This window comes from Liolophura sinensis, chromosome 5 (genome assembly GCF_032854445.1).
Source record: "Liolophura sinensis isolate JHLJ2023 chromosome 5, CUHK_Ljap_v2, whole genome shotgun sequence".
In the NCBI taxonomy this organism is placed as follows: Eukaryota; Metazoa; Mollusca; class Polyplacophora; order Chitonida; family Chitonidae; genus Liolophura; species Liolophura sinensis.
The window spans coordinates 9,300,585-9,319,340 of record NC_088299.1 but is presented as its reverse complement, the minus strand read 5'-3'; the positions used below and the strand labels follow the sequence as shown (position 1 = coordinate 9,319,340).

At 39.0% G+C, this 18,756-nt stretch overlaps 1 protein-coding gene across 4 annotated transcripts in view; it reads left to right on the top strand.

Moving 5' to 3' along the window:
* The window catches only part of LOC135466063 (polyamine-transporting ATPase 13A3-like), a 58,635-nt gene extending 46,070 nt beyond the window's left edge, over window positions 1–12,565 (top strand). For 2 of the 4 annotated variants that reach the window (XM_064743474.1, XM_064743473.1), the window contains exons 26-32: window positions 947–1,043; window positions 1,469–1,541; window positions 2,486–2,636; window positions 3,953–4,098; window positions 5,175–5,263; window positions 5,878–5,961; window positions 8,564–12,565. In XM_064743474.1, coding sequence (XP_064599544.1) covers window positions 947–1,043; window positions 1,469–1,541; window positions 2,486–2,636; window positions 3,953–4,098; window positions 5,175–5,263; window positions 5,878–5,961; window positions 8,564–9,109 — 1,186 coding nt within the window. In that variant the 3' untranslated portion in view covers window positions 9,110–12,565. The remainder of the gene's footprint in view (window positions 1–946; window positions 1,044–1,468; window positions 1,542–2,485; window positions 2,637–3,952; window positions 4,099–5,174; window positions 5,264–5,877; window positions 5,962–8,563) is intronic. The other 2 variants (XR_010444082.1, XR_010444083.1) reach the window with 2 other exon arrangements.
* The last annotated feature ends 6,191 nt before the right edge of the window (window positions 12,566–18,756 follow it).

Here is an 18,756-nt window from a genome sequence, read left to right as displayed (position 1 = left end):
ACACAACGATGAGACACAACAATGAGACACAACGATGAGACACAACTATAAGACACATCGATGAGACACAACGATAAGACACAACGATGAGACACAACTATAAGACACAACAATGAGACACAACAATGAGACACAACATCATACAGTATTACTTATCTGCGTGTTGAGAATGGGGATTTAATCACTGGGTGTGAAATATTAACCCTGAGCTGCACCCAGAGTTTAAAACCCCATAGACCCCTCTCAACATGTGGAGAACATTTCTATCCCTATAATATTTATAAAATACAAAGCCATTCTTGGGTGTACATGTATGTAAAGCTGAGATAAGAAAAAATCATGCAGACCACGGGTCACTTTCACAAAACTTTGTGAGTCACATTTCTCGTAGCTTGTAAATAGTACTGTTTGTTCATCTCGTTCAGTGTACACCTGTTATCAGCATAAACCCTGTAAAATAAGGGATTTTAAAAGTGCTCCGGTAAACCGCAAGTTGACGTGGCAAAATTGGTTTTTCTCCACAGCATTGTTTTTTTAGCTGTCCCTATTTTTCATATTTTCTAGGGCTGTGTATGTCAACATTTTAACCCTTCGGATTAACCAATGGCAATCAAGAGTCGTGGATGATCTAGGGACAGCACATCATACACCATGTCAAACTATACACAAGCCTGTGTAACCTGTAGCTAAAAAAAGATTGCTTAATTTGATCTGATACACAAAATCATGGCATGGTCAGAATGTAAGTGATAAAGGGAATATTGCATAGTGAATTTTGAATACCATAAATATTTTTCTTGTGAAAGATGGAATCAGTAATCCAGTGGACACTTAACGTCCCCTTTGTGACCTTTCCTACCTCTCACTTAAAAAATATTCATGGTGTTAAACCGTCAATGGGCAATATCCTCTAGTTATTTAAACTTGAATACCTGTTTTCTCGCAGAGAAGGGAGGGCAGCCCTGGTGACATCGTTTGGAGTGTTCAAATACATGGCCGGCTACAGTCTTACTCAATTTGTCTCCGTCTGTCTTCTCTACTGGGTATGTACTGTTGTATTTCATTTTATATTACCTCCTTCCAACCTTGCTGGCTTTGTCTATACTACTGTACGTGGTTAGGGCTGTCAGTAACCAGCATATGGTCATCCATTTTCGCCCCAGGCTCAGCCTGGTTGTTTTGCTACCATAATGCTTGCCGTTGTCGTATAGGTGAAATATTCTTGAGTATGGCGTATGAAACGTAAATCAAATAAATAACCTCTATGACTTCGCACAAGGAATGTGTGTGACCATCCTGGAGATGCGCTTCATACTACTATTCATTAAGTCATTGTAAGTGATGTCTCCTTCACAGTTTTTTTGTTTTTTTTTTGTTCTCTTCCGTGTTATAAAAACTTTTACAGATATATTACATATTAATCATATTTTAACAATGAATATGTTTTTTCTTCTTTCCCTGATTTTAGATCAGTAACAACTTAACAGACTTTCAATTTCTTTACATCGACCTCTTCCTCATCACCACACTTGGTATTACGTGTAAGTATGTTCATGTCATCTTGCATGAAGTTAACATAGACACAAACATCCTGCTTTTCGTTCCTGAGAAGGAATTTTGTCAGGATTTTATACAGTTTGCCTTCCAAACAGGCAATTTTACTAGCTGTGCTCTAGAGGAAACTTTTAGCTTTCAACAGAATATTAACTTTTTGCCGCCTAATGGTTAGAGCGTATGCCTTGAAGTCAGGGGACCCAGATCAAACCCGGGTCGGGTTTTAGAGACTTCAAAAATGCTACTTGTTGTTGCCTCGCTTGGCGCTCAGCACTGAGAGATTAGAGCATGGAAACAGGACTAGTCGTCCTAGCGTCAGAATAATGTGACTGGATGGGTGGTCTTGCCTGGGGTCTTCAGCTTTGTGCTTCAGTGGTGGCAGCACTTGTGAAGCATGAACTTAGATTTATTCAAAACCCTGTGTGTAGCATAAAATCACATATAATTTCATCAAACATTTGTACCTACCAATTGCTATGCCATGTAAACTGGCCTCCCCGCCACTATAGAACAGAAATGTGGTTACGGTATTTCACTGAAAGTTTAGTATTTTTCAAGTGAGGCATTTCATTAATTTGTTGGGTTTTTTTGTGAAATTTGATCATTACTTTATCACGAGAACTTAACTAATGACACCAAAAATATGGTTTTATGGTCTTTGTGCTTCTGAAATTGCATTTTTATAGGCCAAAGTTTAGGTGAAGTTTAGTTGTGTGTGTGATTTACTGATATATGCGTGGCTTACTGATTTATGCGTGATTTATTGTAAATGACATGATATTTTGTGTGATTTTTCATCTATTTTGTTCTGCAGAGCTGTTTAAAGATGATGTAAAATTCCATGAAATTAGAGATAAATTTTGTTAATACTAATGAAAGTGGATACATAGTTTACATGTAGACGGACATGTATGTTTATCCTTGGTGACAGTTGGCCGAACAGCTGCGTACAAGGAGTTGGTGAGAGAAGTGCCACCTGTCAGTCTGCTGACAGTCCCACCCATCATGTCACTGCTCATCCACGCTGCCATCCAAACAGCCGCTCAGACGGGCATCTACTTCTACGTCATGGAGCAGCCCTGGTGAGTGACAGATGCTTATTTCAGTATTTTGTTGATTGGAATGCATACTGGAAAGGGAAAGAAAGCTAAAAAGTGAAGAAAGGCACATCATATGGAAACTTTTCATGAAAATACTTTCATTTATTTTTGTAAATTTATTTGAGAGTTATTACAGTGCAATTAATTCTTAGAATTACCCCATTTATTCTAATTTTTAGGACAGATATAAGTAATGCTGAAAGCAAAGAATTATGTTTTTCTCTCAGTTTTTTTGCGGAAAGTAAAGATATGAATGTGTTGATCATTAAATGTACTAACCATGTGAAAAAAGATACTAAATATTCTTGCTACAGTTACTTGTATATTGGTTAGAAAAAGCAGGCAAGGTGTCCCAAAAACTAGAAGAATTATGTATAAGCTGGACTTTATGATTTATGGCCACTCACATGTCACAAGAGGATTTTTCTGTCTCTAAACACAGCCTTTAATCTTGGAATAGCTCTTATTACCCACTTAGTAAAAGATTACTGAAATAATGTTCTTGAAAAAAGTGATGTGACACCAGAGTACCTTGCCACTTGCATTATTTTCCTGCATATCAGATGGCATGTAAGCTCTGCATCTATCAGCACTGTATTTGTCTTTGCTTTATAAATGATTAAAATGCCTGTGCTGTATCTATCAATGCCACCAGTTCTGTATAAACTGGTGCTATATAAAACAGTGGTGTATCTATCATAGCTGTTTGCTGTTTGTGCCTGTGCTGTACCTATCATTACAGCTAATTCTGTATAAACTGGTACTATACAAACAAGTGCTGTATCGATCATTATAGCTAACACTGTATAAACTGGTACTAGACATACCAGTGCTGTATCTATCATTACAGCTAACGCTGTATAAACCAATACTATACATACCAGTGCTGTATCTATCATTACAGCTAAGACTGTATAAACTGGTACTATACATACCAGTGCTGTATCTATCATAGCTGTTTGCTGTTTATGCCTTGCTGTACCTATCATTACTGCCAGTGCTGTATAAACTGGTACTATACAAACCAGTGCTGTTTCTATCATTACTCTACGTGTCTGTGCTGTATAAATTATACTGCATAAACCAATGCTGTATCTATTGTTGTTTTGGTTGTACACTAAATGAACCAGTGCTCTCCAGTGCAACTGCTAAGAGTTCGTCCAGGCTTCATAGTTGTGAGTTTCCCCGAGCCCAGTTTTTCACACCATAATGGTGGACACCATCATACAAGCGAAATATTCATGAGTACGGCGTAAAACACCAATCAGATATATATTGTATGTTTATTGTTTTTACAGGTTCACTCCATTTGAACCAAACGAGGAAGAGGAATACAAGAGCTATGAAAACACAGCTGTTTATCTGGTGTCGTCGTTCCAGTACATCACCCTTGCCATCATCTTCTCTAAAGGTGCCCCCTACAGGAAAAATTTGTTCACCAACTGTGAGTTGTCTCCCTTGTTTTCTGTCATGAGCAAGAATGGCATGTTTACTTGTGTGTATACTGGTTGCTGCACTTTTGACATTGTATACATGCTTACTTGAGTTGTGAATGTACATAATATTTCTTCAAAAAAAAAAATGAAAGAATTTTGTAATTGACCTGGCCTAATTTCTCAACCTTTTAGCATATGAAAGAGCAACTTTCAGTTATAAACTTTTCATTTATGCACATTTATAATTTGATTTTAGAGACAAAACTACATGGATTGATTTGCCAATATCAGGGCTTCATAAAAAAGTGTAATTTTGCAAGTCAACACAGGAAAAATCCTTCAGAATATGCTTAAATTAACACTTTGCAAACATGCAAAAAGGTTGAAGAATGACAGTAAAGTTGTATCCATAACTAAAGTACCCATTTTGCCTAAGAGTCCTGTGGATGTTGGAAAAGTTGTTTGGGGTTTGTTTGGAAGGTAATGTGATGCCCTACAAGAAAAATGTAAGTATACCGTGGACACAGGCCTGAGCATTTCCACGTTACACCCTCACACGGTACTCCCCTGCTTGATTTTTGACATGGATACATATTTATTTGTAGTACCACATATGGAGTACAACATGAACAAACTTCCTCTTTAAACAAAACTCATGCATGTAACTCTAATTCATACAGAATTCTTCCATAATTAGATTAGTCCGCTCCAGCGAATTACGGCGATCAATATAACCGAGCTGACCAACCAAACAACAAGGAATTGTGATGACCTGTCACATTTTGTTTGTGTCACATGATTGACTGCTTCACGACATACTATGTCACATGACATGACTTACTGACTCGAGGGACAGGACAATCCACCAAGTGCGTCTGTGACAATGCTACTGGCATCACCGGCGTATTTCGAGTGGTGGTAAATTTTGTCCTTTATTGTCCCATAAACTGATTATCATCCAACCTAAAATTTAGGAGAAGCCTGCAAGTGTTGACGACTGTTTTTAAAAAACTGAAATGCTACAGTTCACCTGTGAATGTTATTTAAATAAATAAACAATTAAATTGATGTGTTTGTATTTCAGATTTGTTCATGGTGAACATTGTATTGTGTGTGGCAATCTCCATTCTGTGTGTCATGTACCCACCTGAATTCTTGTCAGACCTGTTGGAGGTGAGTGGACCAACCTGTAGGGTGGGGCTTTCCTAGAGCCTGTCCCATGAATAAAAATAAAATTAACAATCCATCTTTTTACTTTGCTGGATCCTTATGTTTTTTCATTGTTTTCCTAATTCCCAAGGCTTGATTACTTAACAGAAACTTGGACAGTCCACATTTCCCACAAATTAGATGATTTTTCAGTTTTATTTGTATACTCTCCTCCAATGTTGAAAAAAGACTAATTCTACCCATAATTAAACAAAAAATGTAATTGGTGTGGCCATACGGTACATAAGAAAACAACCCTCTGTGAAGCTGTGATGCTGTGGACTAATCAACATTCTGACTACGAACCAACTATCATAGCTCAGACTGTATGTACATATACACATACCCTGCCCAGTTTCCTCCCACCATAGTGCTGGCTGCCATCGTACAAGTGAAATTTTCTTGAGTACGGTGTAAAACGCCAATCAAATCAATAAATAAATCAATGAAGATCATTCTAGATTACGTGAATTTTGTATAAATGTCAAATTGAATGGTTATTCCAAGTATGCAGGAATTTTGGGCCTGAAAAAGCCTGGAAATGTATTCAAACTCTGGTTTGTTTTTACCCCCAACAGCTGAAACCACCACCATCCCTGATCTTCCGTTTAGTTATACTTGGCATTAGCCTCGCCAACTTCTTTCTCTGTTTGATTGTTGAGGTAAGTGTCATTCATATTTTGAATTTAAAACTATTAAATTAGCAATTCGGTGAGATTAGAAATTTTCATCTTTGCTGATATCCTCAGTGGTACAGTAATGAAAATTGACAGTACTGAATATCTACTTATAATGTGCCAACTTTTTTCTTGATTTCCCCCCTAGGTGTGCAGATGATAAAATTTAATTAAATGTAAAAATGAACACCTAAAAAGCCAAAGACCACTCACATAAGGAAGAATGGAAATTATGTTCTTTTGAATGTCAAGTTGTTAATAAGAGAGATGTGAATGGATGGAGAATGGTTGAAAATGGTCACCTAGATAGTAGGCAAAATCAGTTGCCATCTGCTCCCATAGGTGACCTAAATCTGAACTTATGTGAATGGATGGAGAATGGATGAAAATGGTCGCCTAGATAGTAGGCAAAATCAGTTGCCATCTGCTCCCATAGGTTACCTAAATCTGAACTTGTGTGAATGGATGGAGAATGGTTGAAAATGGTCACCTAGATAGTAGGCAAAATCAGTTGCCATCTGCTCCCATAGGTTACCTAAATCTGAACTTATGTGAATGGATGGAGAATGGTTGAAAATGGTCACCTAGATAGTAGGCAAAATCAGTTGCCATCTGCTCCCATAGGTGACCTAAATCTGAACTTGTGTGAATGGATGGAGAATGGTTGAAAATGGTCACCTAGATAGTAGGCAAAATCAGTTGCCATCTGCTCCCATAGGTGACCTAAATCTGAACTTGTGTGAATGGATGGAGAATGGATGAAAATGGTCACCTAGATAGTAGGCAAAATCAGTTGCCATCTGCTCCCATAGGTGACCTAAATCTGAACTTGTGTGAATGGATGGAGAATGGATGAAAATGGTCACCTAGATAGTAGGCAAAATCAGTTGCCATCTGCTCTCATAGGTGACCCAAATCTGAACTTGTGTGAATGGATGGAGAATGGTTGAAAATGGTCACCTAGATAGTAGGCAAAATCAGTTGCCATCTGCTCCCATAGGTGACCTAAATCTGAACTTATGTGAATGGATGGAGAATGGATGAAAATGGTCGCCTAGATAGTGGGCAAAATCAGTTGCCATCTGCTCCCATAGGTTACCTAAATCTGAACTTGTGTGAATGGATGGAGAATGGTTGAAAATGGTCACCTAGATAGTAGGCAAAATCAGTTGCCATCTGCTCCCATAGGTGACCTAAATCTGAACTTGTGTGAATGGATGGAGAATGGTTGAAAATGGTCGCCTAGATAGTGGGCAAAATCAGTTGCCATCTGCTCCCATAGGTTACCTAAATCTGAACTTGTGTGAATGGATGGAGAATGGTTGAAAATGGTCACCCAGATAGTAGGCAAAATCAGTTGCCATCTGCTCCCATAGGTGACCTAAATCTGAACGTATGTGAATGGATGGAGAATGGATGAAAATGGTCGCCTAGATAGTAGGCAAAATCAGTTGCCATCTGCTCCCATAGGTGACCCAAATCTGAACTTATGTGAATGGATGGAGAATGGATGAAAATGGTCGCCTAGATAGTGGCCAAAATCAGTTGCCATCTGCTCCCATAGGTTACCTAAATCTGAACTTGTGTGAATGGATGGAGAATGGTTGAAAATGGTCACCTAGATAGTAGGCAAAATCAGTTGCCATCTGCTCTCATAGGTGACCCAAATCTGAACTTACGTGAATGGATGGAGAATGGTTGAAAATGGTCACCTAGATAGTAGGCAAAATCAGTTGCCATCTGCTCTCATAGGTGACCCAAATCTGAACTTATGTGAATGGATGGAGAATGGTTGAAAATGGTCGTCTAGATAGTAGGCAAAATCAGTTGCCATCTGCCCTCATAGGTTACTTAAATGTGAACTTATGTGAATGGATGGAGAATGGTTGAAAATGGTCGCCTAGATAGTGGGCAAAATCAGTTGCCATCTGCTCCCATAGGTTACCTAAATCTGAACTTAAAAGGCCTGTAATAGACTACCACAAAAATATACATTCACACCCCGGAATAAAGTCTTTATTCATTCCCCTCCATTCCATCACCCCCCTCACCCCTGGCAAATTGTCCTGCCATGCAAGGTCAGAAGTAATCGTCACCAGCTTGACAATCTTCAGTCTTGGTAAGGGCCCAGTGGTAAGCGTGCTATCGCAGCACAATTCAAGTCCAGCTCATACTGGCTTCCTCTGCGGTCCTAAGTGGGAAGGTCTGCCAGCAACCTGGTGATGGTCGTGGGTTTCCGCCGGGCCCTGCTAGGTTTCCTCCCACCAGAATGCTGGCCACCGTCATATAAGTGAAATAAATTTTTGAGTACAGGGTAAAACAATGATTGAATAAATAAATAAAATAAATAAATAAAACGTGTACTGACCTGCAGCTGTGTTCTCCTTAAATAGATAGGCCACACACACGTATTTATTAACCGAATGTCAATATACTGTGATTGAGTGATCAGTGCTGAAAATAATGGAGCAACCAATGTAAACCCTTAAGCAAAGAGGCAAGCCAATAAACAAGAAACATGTACCTTAACTGTTCTTGTCACTTTCATGCTCATCATGTCAGATGTATGCTGTTGTCTTTCTTTCAGTCCTTCCTCATTGACAGCTATTTTCTGCGGAAGCGCTGTCAGAAGATCCTGGAGCGTTGGATTCCGTCCTCCAAGTACCAGTACAGCGCTATCGAGCAAGAGATCACAGAATCTAACAACTGGCCACCGGTAAGCGCTTCTTCAACAAATCTGGTGGACGCCCTGGATGGCAAAGACTCCAATTACGAAATGACTGCAGGAAAGCTAGGAGGGCGGTATGATGAGGATTCTCTGGATGGTTTTGATTCCTCATCCGTCAGAACCACCAGCGAGAAAGGTTCACCGATTGTCGCTCGAACTGCTAAGAGGGGTGCAGATGGGGATGGGATAAAGATTTCTGATGGGATCGAGTCTGTGGATAGCAGCGACGTTGTGGTTGTAGATTCAGGTGAAGATAAACCTGTTGTATGTCCTTCCGGAGATAACAGCCCTATAAACAATGGTCAAGATCAACCAAATGTTCCAGCTGTGGAACTTAATACTGCTGACTCATCCAAGATGGCTGCCTTGCTCATCAGCCCAGAAAGCTGCACCACCAACTTATGACATCCACATGTTAACATTCAAAGCACTATGAACTACACAATGAATTCACAAGTTGTACAGGAGAACCGTCTATAATCTCACACTAATCAAAATTAAAGGCTCATATTACTTTAAAGATCTTTTTATAAATCATTCATTTTATACTGAAAACAATGACTGAATTATATATTTACCTTTGCTTTTTGGTATCTTTGTGTCTTTTTTTTTTAACAAAAACTGTAAAATGTCTATTTTGTAATATTGCATCACAACATTGAAGAAAATTTCATGCAAAATTCTTTTTGCCAGTCTGTGGGGGTAGGACATGCTACCATTCTCTCCTGACATAAAATTGCCTTTGTACCAGATATCTATAATTCCTTCTCAATTTCACATGTATAGTTAGATATTTCCAGGGCACATTCTGTTTAGATATGATAAACTGACAACTATTGTTAAATAGACTATCCTAATCAGACAATGCAAAGTAATCTCCTAAAAAAATTATTAAGGTACATAAATTTCATTTTGTCCTTTTGTGTGGGAAAAAGATGGGAAAGCAAATTAATCAAATGTGATGATTTGAGGTCAAATTTGACGATTTGAGGTCAAATGTAGCAATTTGCAGTTGTCACATAAAACAGAGTTAAAAATGAGTGTATTTGAGTGTTAACGATTGGTTCTAAACACTGCCATTAACTTGAAAGCAGTAATGTAATGCTTTTCACTGCATTCCGCAGGACTTTTATGTATGTGATGGTTTTTGCTATACATAAACTCAAACTAAAATATAGTTTTATATTGATTGATATAATTCATGATTTTTTTACCTTCCTCTCTCTCTCTTTTCAAAATATGCTAAAGACATATTCAGTTTGAAAAGTGTTTGTTTAAAGATATGTAGGGGGTTTTAAGGGCATGTAATGATATTAAAAAATAAGATAGCAAACAGTTTCCTTTGTATTGCAGCTCTGAGTAGAACATAGTTTGATTTTTTTGTTTTATCTTCTGTTTATGTTGTTTTATGCACTCTTAATTTTTTTTTAAAATGTATTTGCCTTCTTCAATTGATTATATATTGATCATAAGCTTTATAAGTTTCAAGTGGTGTTTCAGTCTGCAGCCTGTTTATATATTCCAGAGAATGCATAATTTTGTTATCAAAAAGAGCGTGGGGGGTGGGGGTTGTGGTGTAATGGATTCTTTTATAAATAGATCAGCTTTAATTGTAATCTCCTCTTAGAGGTCTTTGGTGTATCTGGTATGCTTTGTAGTATATATTTTTTGCTGCTACCAAATATCTGCTATAGCAGAGTGATACGGACGTTAAAAATGTTTTTGCCCTGTCTGATAATGTTGTTTTATTGAAGATATATGGGTTTCTACTTTGTGGACGTAAATTTGCAGTTTTTCATTTATACTTTAATATTTTACTGGGTTTAGACTTATCAGAATGCATGTCTAGTTCTTACGTTTTTACTTTACCTGTATTTAGTGTATTAATACAGTAGCAAATGAACTTTGTAATGCAATTTTTTTTACTTTAATATTATAAAATATTTTCAATTTGATTGTACTAAACTATCTAACAAGTGGATGATGATTTAATGCATTATGATATGTTTCATAAGGAATTGTTCATTTTAAATCTACATTTAAAATGATCAAATTAAAAAGAATGGTTTTGTCTTTATGTACATTTACTATGTAGTATTTCTGCTATTCATAGTCATTGTACGTACAATCATGTACAGCACAGGCTCATTTGATATTACATGTAAGGGAACCTGTGCCAGGTATATTTTGCAGTTAAACTGTCCAGGGATAAATGCAGCAGTACAGGTAAATGTGACCGTCCAGCCTTACATGCAGCAGTACAGGTAAATGTGACAGTCTAGGCATACATACAACAGCACAGGTAATTGTGACAGTCCAGCCTTGTGTGCAGCAGTACAGGTAAATGTGATAGTCTAGGCATACATACAACAGCACAGGTAAATGTGACAGTCCAGGCATACATACAACAGCACAGGTAAATGTGACAGTCCAGGCATACATACAACAGCACAGGTAAATGTGACAGTCCAGGCATACATACAACAGCACAGGTAAATGTGACAGTCCAGGCATACATACAACAGTACAGGTAAATGTGACAGTCTAGGCATGCATACAACAGCACAGGTAAATGTGACAGTCCAGCCTTACATACAGCAGTACAGGTAAATGTGACTGCCCAAGTATACATACAGCAGTACAGGTAAATGTGACCGTCCAGCCTTGTGTGCAGCAGTACAGGTAAATGTGACAGTCCAGGCATACATACAACAGCACAGGTAAATGTGACAGTCCAGGCATACATACAACAGCACAGGTAAATGTGACAGTCCAGGCATACATACAACAGCACAGGTAAATGTGACAGTTCAGGCATACATACAACAGCACGGGTAAATGTGACAGTCCAGGCATACATACAACAGCACAGGTAAATGTGACAGTCCAGGCATACATACAACAGCACAGGTAAATGTGACAGTCTAGGCATGCATACAACAGCACAGGTAAATGTGACAGTCCAGCCTTACATACAGCAGTACAGGTAAATGTGGCTGCCCAAGTATACATACAGCAGTACAGGTAAATGTGACTGCCCAAGTATACATACAGCAGTACAGGTAAATGTGACTCCTAAGGCATACATGCAGCAGTACAGATAAGTGTGACTCCTAAGGCATACTTGTAACAGTACAGGTAAAGGTGACAGTCCAGGGATAAATACAGCAGTACAGGTATATGTGACTGTCTCAGCATACATACAGCAGCACAGGTAAATGTGACTGAGCAAGCATACATACAGCAGCACAGGTAAATGCGACTGTCCAAGCATATATACAGCAGCACAGGTAAATGCGACTGTCCAAGCATACATACAGCAGCATAGGTAAATGTGACTGTCCAAGCATACACACAGGGGTACAGGTAAATGTGATTGTACAGGTAGATATGTACATGGGCATGTGTCATTTATATATGATGTCACGTCATTGTCTCATTTCATTCGTATTACCTATCGTCTATGTGATATTCTTTCTTATTAGCAATCATTTGTTTTTGATTACTGATGCTATAGTCAGAGCTTCAAAGCAGCTATATCCTTGCCGGATTGCATGTGCTTATTGCAACCAAGCCTGTTTCAGTGCCGATACCATACTTAGTTTTTGCTTTATACATGTAGACTTGGACAAAACAGATAACCAAAGTTTATTTTATAAACTATGTACTTGGCGCTTTACTAAAATGCTACATGCAATGCTAAACAGATACTCAGGCGTCGTCAACAGTGGAGTTTTGAAATGTGCTGTAAATTTTGGGGGAAAAAATGCAATAAAGTGTGTGTTGACCTTTGTACATGTAGCTTTCACAAAGGATAGTAATATGCATGAGTTACACAGAAATAAATTAAGGTGAAAAGAATTTATGTATTAAATGAAATTTCTTTTTTTTCTTCTGTGACAGAAATCCTTTGTACAAAAATTCCGGTGGGATCACAGTGAAAAGACAAGAACTGATGTCAGAATGTGCAAAATCTGTGCCTCAGCTTTTGTTTCTATTAATACTTGGTGCATTTGCATTCTCTTTGTCTAGAGTATGTTCGTCATCAACGAGCACCTGACACAATTTTCATGATGAATACTGAGCATAGGTCCACGCAAGAACGCCAGTGGTGAGGCCAAACCAAAACGAGCCCACGTGTATGACACAGGCCCGAAAGTCCAGCTTCTGTAGAGAAGTGGCAGTGATGTAAAGCGTGCTTAGAGAGCGGTGCATGCGCTGTTAGGAGACTGGGAACAAACCTGCACTCAGCAATGGGCCACGGACCCCTATTAGTTTTCCATAAGCGACAATGTTAACGTTTAGCGCTGTAGCTCAGTCCCAAACATTCCGTGGCCAATAAGCTTTGGTGCATACCTGGCCCAGCCTGTGAGAAAGAAGCCGTAAAAATCTTGACATAGGTCGACCGTCAAAATCTGGACCTTTCTATGCCGGCAGCTGGGAGGGGTGCCTGGCAACGCCAAGGGGACGTCACTCGCAGCCTCATCACCACCTGTCTCCTTGTGTCCTCTCGCCCAGAATTTCAAATTTTCATCATTAAATCTCATACCTGCCCAAAGCGTGGACAGTTTCCATCATTTTGATACCAAGCATGCGCCTGTACACCAAAAACGGCAGTCTGACAGCAAAAAAAGACTTTACACTCTAAAATACACAGAATTACATTACAAAACGGAAGTGGTAATGGGGCCTGTGTCCAGTGTGCGGTAGTCCAGTAACTGGACCCTTGTTACCGCCCTAGTTCTACTAGTCTACACAAATGAGTTCGGAAGTTGCTCCGAGTTCTTAGCCTGACGATCAGTCCGGTGTTTTTACGAACAGCCTAGATGACAAGAATGCATCGCGGTACACTGTTTTTCCATTTAAGACACGATGGAAATGAAAGTCTGACGAGGGAATATGGCGTGTACCTTTATTTGAAAGATATTATCTATCAGTCTGTCTAATTTCTGGCTGAGACTTTTAAATAATGAAAGAAAAGCATACTTCTTATAGCGAGTGTGGCGCTCACGACATTTCGCTTTGTGTCACTGCCACCACTAGGCATGCCTGCCACGGGTGCCACGCACACCGGCTTCTTTAGACGTAGCTACATCACTGGTGTACTCATGCGGAACTATATAATCAGCATTCATGAATGAAATTGTTTCAGTATTGCATTGTTTGTGTTTTCTGACATCACTTCCTGCCCCATCCCTGACACCAGTGACCTCGGCGTTGTTCAGTATTTCTGTACAAAATATGCCAGTGGTGGCAGTGATGTAACACGATTGTTAGAGAGCTGCGCATGCGCTGTATAAAAGAATGTGTAAAACAAGGTAGTATTGAACGATAAGATAACTGTCCGCGGTTGTATATCCATATGGCCCTCCATTTCTTCCTCGAACGCAAAGAAAACACTGAAATGAAGTATGTAGCTGATGAAAAGCAATTAAAAACTGTCCAGGAAAATAGTTGGATTTGTTTTTATTTTTTCTTACAATTGGTTTAACCCAGTGAAATGCATTTGAATATTTTATTCTGTGGTGACCTTTTCTGACCACAGTGGGACCAGTGACGTCACATAAAGTTTTTGCTACTTAACACACATTAGACTGCTACATTTTCATCATTCAACATGCACATACATATAGAACCGCGGACGGTTATCTTATCGCTCAATACTAAAAGCTAGATATTTACTAGAGTGGTCTTTGCCTTTAAATCTCGCGCGTGTCCTGTGAAGTTCATCTCCTTATAAGGTATACAGATCTGTCAGGCCCTAATTCTAATTCGTTAATAAGAATTATGTTGAGGCAAAAGACTGATCACAACCTTTTTTTTAACTATATTCTTATACTCTTGTTCATAGTGACATGCATGCATTGCTCTTATAACTAAGAAAATATAGCTATATGCTTACAGTCCATTTTTGACACCGGCCCGGATAGCACAGTTGGTAGAGCGTCCGCTCCGGGACCGGTAGATCCAGGATCAATCCTTGGTCGAGTCACACCTAAGACTTTAAAAGAGGAAGTTGTAACTTCCTCGCTTGGCGTTCAGCATGAAGGGGATAGTGCAACGACTGGTTTACCCGTATCAGTATAATGGCTCGGGCGGGACGGCTTACTTGCCTTCGGTAAGTCGTCTCAGTGATGCAGCACTAAATAAAAGAGCGGTGGAAATCCGTCCTGCAACAAGGAGGCACATTACACGTGCATGCACCCTAATGATTCCTTCGTCGTCATATGACTGAAAAATTGTTGAGTACGACGTTAAACCCCAAGCACTCACTCACTCACTCCATTTTTGACTGGGAAATTGCCGATGTGGTGGTAAGCCATACACGTTCATTCATTTCTGACTGCAAGGAAAGGAGCGGCCATTCCTTTATTGGTCATCATATTATAAGGAGTTGAATCGGACAGTTGTACTAGGTCGACTTCCACAAAATTTTGTTAATAGGTTTTTCGTATGACTTTACTTCACTCATTCTTATGTCACGCACTCTTATATATTGCACTATAACAAAAGCAACGTCATTTACGAAAAAGTTAAGAGAAATTTGACTGAAATTGTGTGAAAAGTATACATGTTCCCAGATTGCTGTATGACATACTTTAACATGACAAAAAAGCATACATTGTTGATCGCCAATCGTGTATCGTTTCTGCCATGGTCCTGTCGAGTTGCCAGGGTCATGCGAGAATGATCTGTGACTTGGTCATCAATCCCATTTGCTTCTACACCTCACTGCTGTGCATGCTCAAAGAATTTTCACTTCTGCGACGACGGTCAGTTATGGATGGAATACACCAGAGTAAACCACTGACCTTCATCGGTTACGGGACTGTTGGTTATAACCTTACATACGTGCATGGGAAGGTTGAGCCATGGATATTGTCCAACACAATAGTGGAGTTTCGAGTTCGAACTCTTTTATCTACAATGGCAGAAAAAACCCAACTGTATCATGTGACCTGTCAGAAATGTAACTATTTCTGATCACATTTACTATAAAATGGGCGTCTAAAATAAGCTTCATAAAAAGTAATTTAGAGTTGACGAACGATGGGGGAAATTGAGAAGCTGAACGTTTGTGAACTTAAGGAGTTCCTAGCGGAAATAGGTGTCATTGGTGCCTCTGGAACAGGGTGAGAAAGGTGGTCGGTAAATCGTCAAATCAATGTCAAAGGTTGCCTAACATTTTTCACAAGTCACACGATACAGCAGGACTGTTTTTATGTTTAATGACAAAAGAGTTCTAACTAGAAACTTACCCCATTGCATAACTTATTTAAATATGCATTGCACACTGAAGATATCATGTTTCCGCTGTGTTATCAGATTGTGCTAATGAAGGTGCTGTTGTATTGTAGGATTCGGTGATTCAAGTAGTAGCTGTAATTTTGTATAGCAGTCATTAACTCAAGCAATAGCTGTAATTCTGTAGCAATCATTGACTCAAGCAGTAGCTGTAATTTTGCAGGAAACATTAGCTCAAGAAGTATCTTTATATAGCTGTAATAATCATGAACTCCGGTATTATTGCAGTAGGGCAGAGTGGGGCATAACGAACTATTTTATATTAGTGCATGATAAGCTGCTTAACCACAATAGCATGCACACGGAAACATTTTATTTAACAAAAACCAGTACAGACAAAAGAAAATGAAGAAAAAAGTACCAATATAAATGTCTGCAATGCCTGCATTTAACACATTTAACAAGGGAGTTTATAGTGATCTCGGGTATTGCAACCTCTGACCTCGCTGACCACGTGGTGCTTGTATAATTCATTTGCAGCTGCATACTGCTATTTAGACAGGTATACATATTTTAATTATCTGTGGATATATTTTAATTAATTAAAGTATATACATATATATATCTTACACATCTGAGTTTATGTTTGTATTATGGGCCAAGTAAACGGATTTCAACTCCAGTCTGGGATGGTCTTCAGGTGATGTCCTCCCTCACGCTTGTATGACTTCATACGCGCAAATGCAGCCAACTCTTGTAAATCAACAAATTGAATTCATTGTCTGTTGAAGTCTTTTTACTGTTTTCTTATACGTTAATGTCAAGTAAGCTGTATGGTTAAAATTCATCTGCTAATTAAATGTGAAAAAAGGTTATGGAAAACACTGTATATAGAAGTGAAAAAAAAATGATATTTGTGCCTTTTTCACATCGATATGCACCTGTATAAGTCTGCCACAGCTGTTGTACACCTATCTATATCATTCCTGGCTATGAATATACACGATGTGTGTTACACAGATCGTTTGTTCACCTCATTAAAACAAAAAGAATTGAATGTGTTACGTTCCTGACAGCGATGCCGTTGGCCAAGTATCGAGGCCCAATTGAATAAGAAAATCAAAGCCAAATAAGAAAATACTATGAAAGTAATGCAGTGAACTAATTTGCCATCATCGTAAAAAATAAGCATAATAAAAAAAATAAAAAACGACGAATACCTCGATTTAGCTGCCGAAGTACATAGACAATGGACAATTCAACAAATGCAACATGCATGTACAAATTGTAAGACTATTTACAAAGACACAAATGCACGGGCTTACACTTCTATTTCTGAAGTAGGGTGGTGTCATTTATACATTTCGAGCGTGAAAGCTGTTAATCGTAGCTCAAATCTGTTGACACGTAACAGAAACTACATGTCTTGGGCTACAATTTGGTGCATGTGTCACATTTCTAGCTACCATAGTTCTAGAGTGACAGGCCACTGAAATTACGTAAATGAAAAAGTTCATTCGTTGTTCGTTGGCTCTTAAGATTCTAAAGGTTTTGATCAAAATCCAAGATGGCTGTCATGTCACGAGGCCAAAGTTAACCAAAAGCAGCAAAAATTTACCTCGTAACCTTGTTCCTAAAATCACCAAATTTCAATGACATCCAATGAAACCTTCTCCTTTTACAGCTCTTAAAGCTTTCAAAAACTTTCAAGAAAACGGAAGAAAAGTAATAACTAGAACTGCATGCAGTTATACGGTATCCAAGCGGTCTGTACCCACAGCTTTTAGCGTCCATTCTCTAAAACTTTCCACTTTCAAATCTATCTGTTCTATGCTCTTTTGAAAAGACCTCAGGTTTGTCCAACACGAGCAAAAAAATAGACGTAATCCATATTAGATAATGAACTCTCCGAACGAGTGAATTGCATGAAAGTTGACGTCTTCTCACGAATCTGGTCTTAATTTTCCCTCCAAGATGTACTTAGGTCGCAAATTGCCATCAAAAATCGAAAATTTGCAGTTTTACACCATAGTTTTAGGTCACGTGACAGGAAACTAATACAGTTGTAAAGTTCAAATTTGCCTCTTATGGAAGGGGCTGTATATGTACTGAATATATGCTGAAAAAATGTGAGCTGTCTTAATAAATTCAGGGCTTTAAAGGAGAAGAAAACTTAAAAACATGACGCTATAGGCTGAAAAGAGCACATTTTTTTCCATCTGGTATTGCCTGCTGCATAATTTTGCGATTTTTCGTCGCCATACACGTAACGCCTGAATACGGCAAATCTTTAACACCTTGTAATTAATGCTGGGGTGTGTGTTGCCAATGAGAGTCGTTAAAACTGCCGCCTTGTTCGTGTAGACTCGGAACCTACGTCCAACATTCGGGTTTCCCGATCGTCAAGCGGAAAACGAACTGTACTGTTCGCTACCTTCTGAGAGGAAGAGTTCTTCCGGAAATGTACGAACTGCACTTCGGCGGTTTCCGACGGCAATTCTCCTCACAGAAGACTCCAGGAGCCCGTATGACAAAGCGCACGTAGCGCTACGTCCACGTAACTACCATGACGACGTAATACCTACAGCACTGGTGGCCATGGAAGTGAAGTGCACGTAACGTTACGTGCGCTTTGTGAAACGACCCCCAGTAGTAGTTCTTAGCCAAAATGGAGTCGCCCACAGCGGATGTTGGCGCGGACTTCATTTATAATTTATCAACTTGAGGTACATATTAGAATTTTTATGGCATGCACCTGCGTAGAAATATTGTAAGTATGCCACCCGACCTAGTTTGACGCCCTGGTT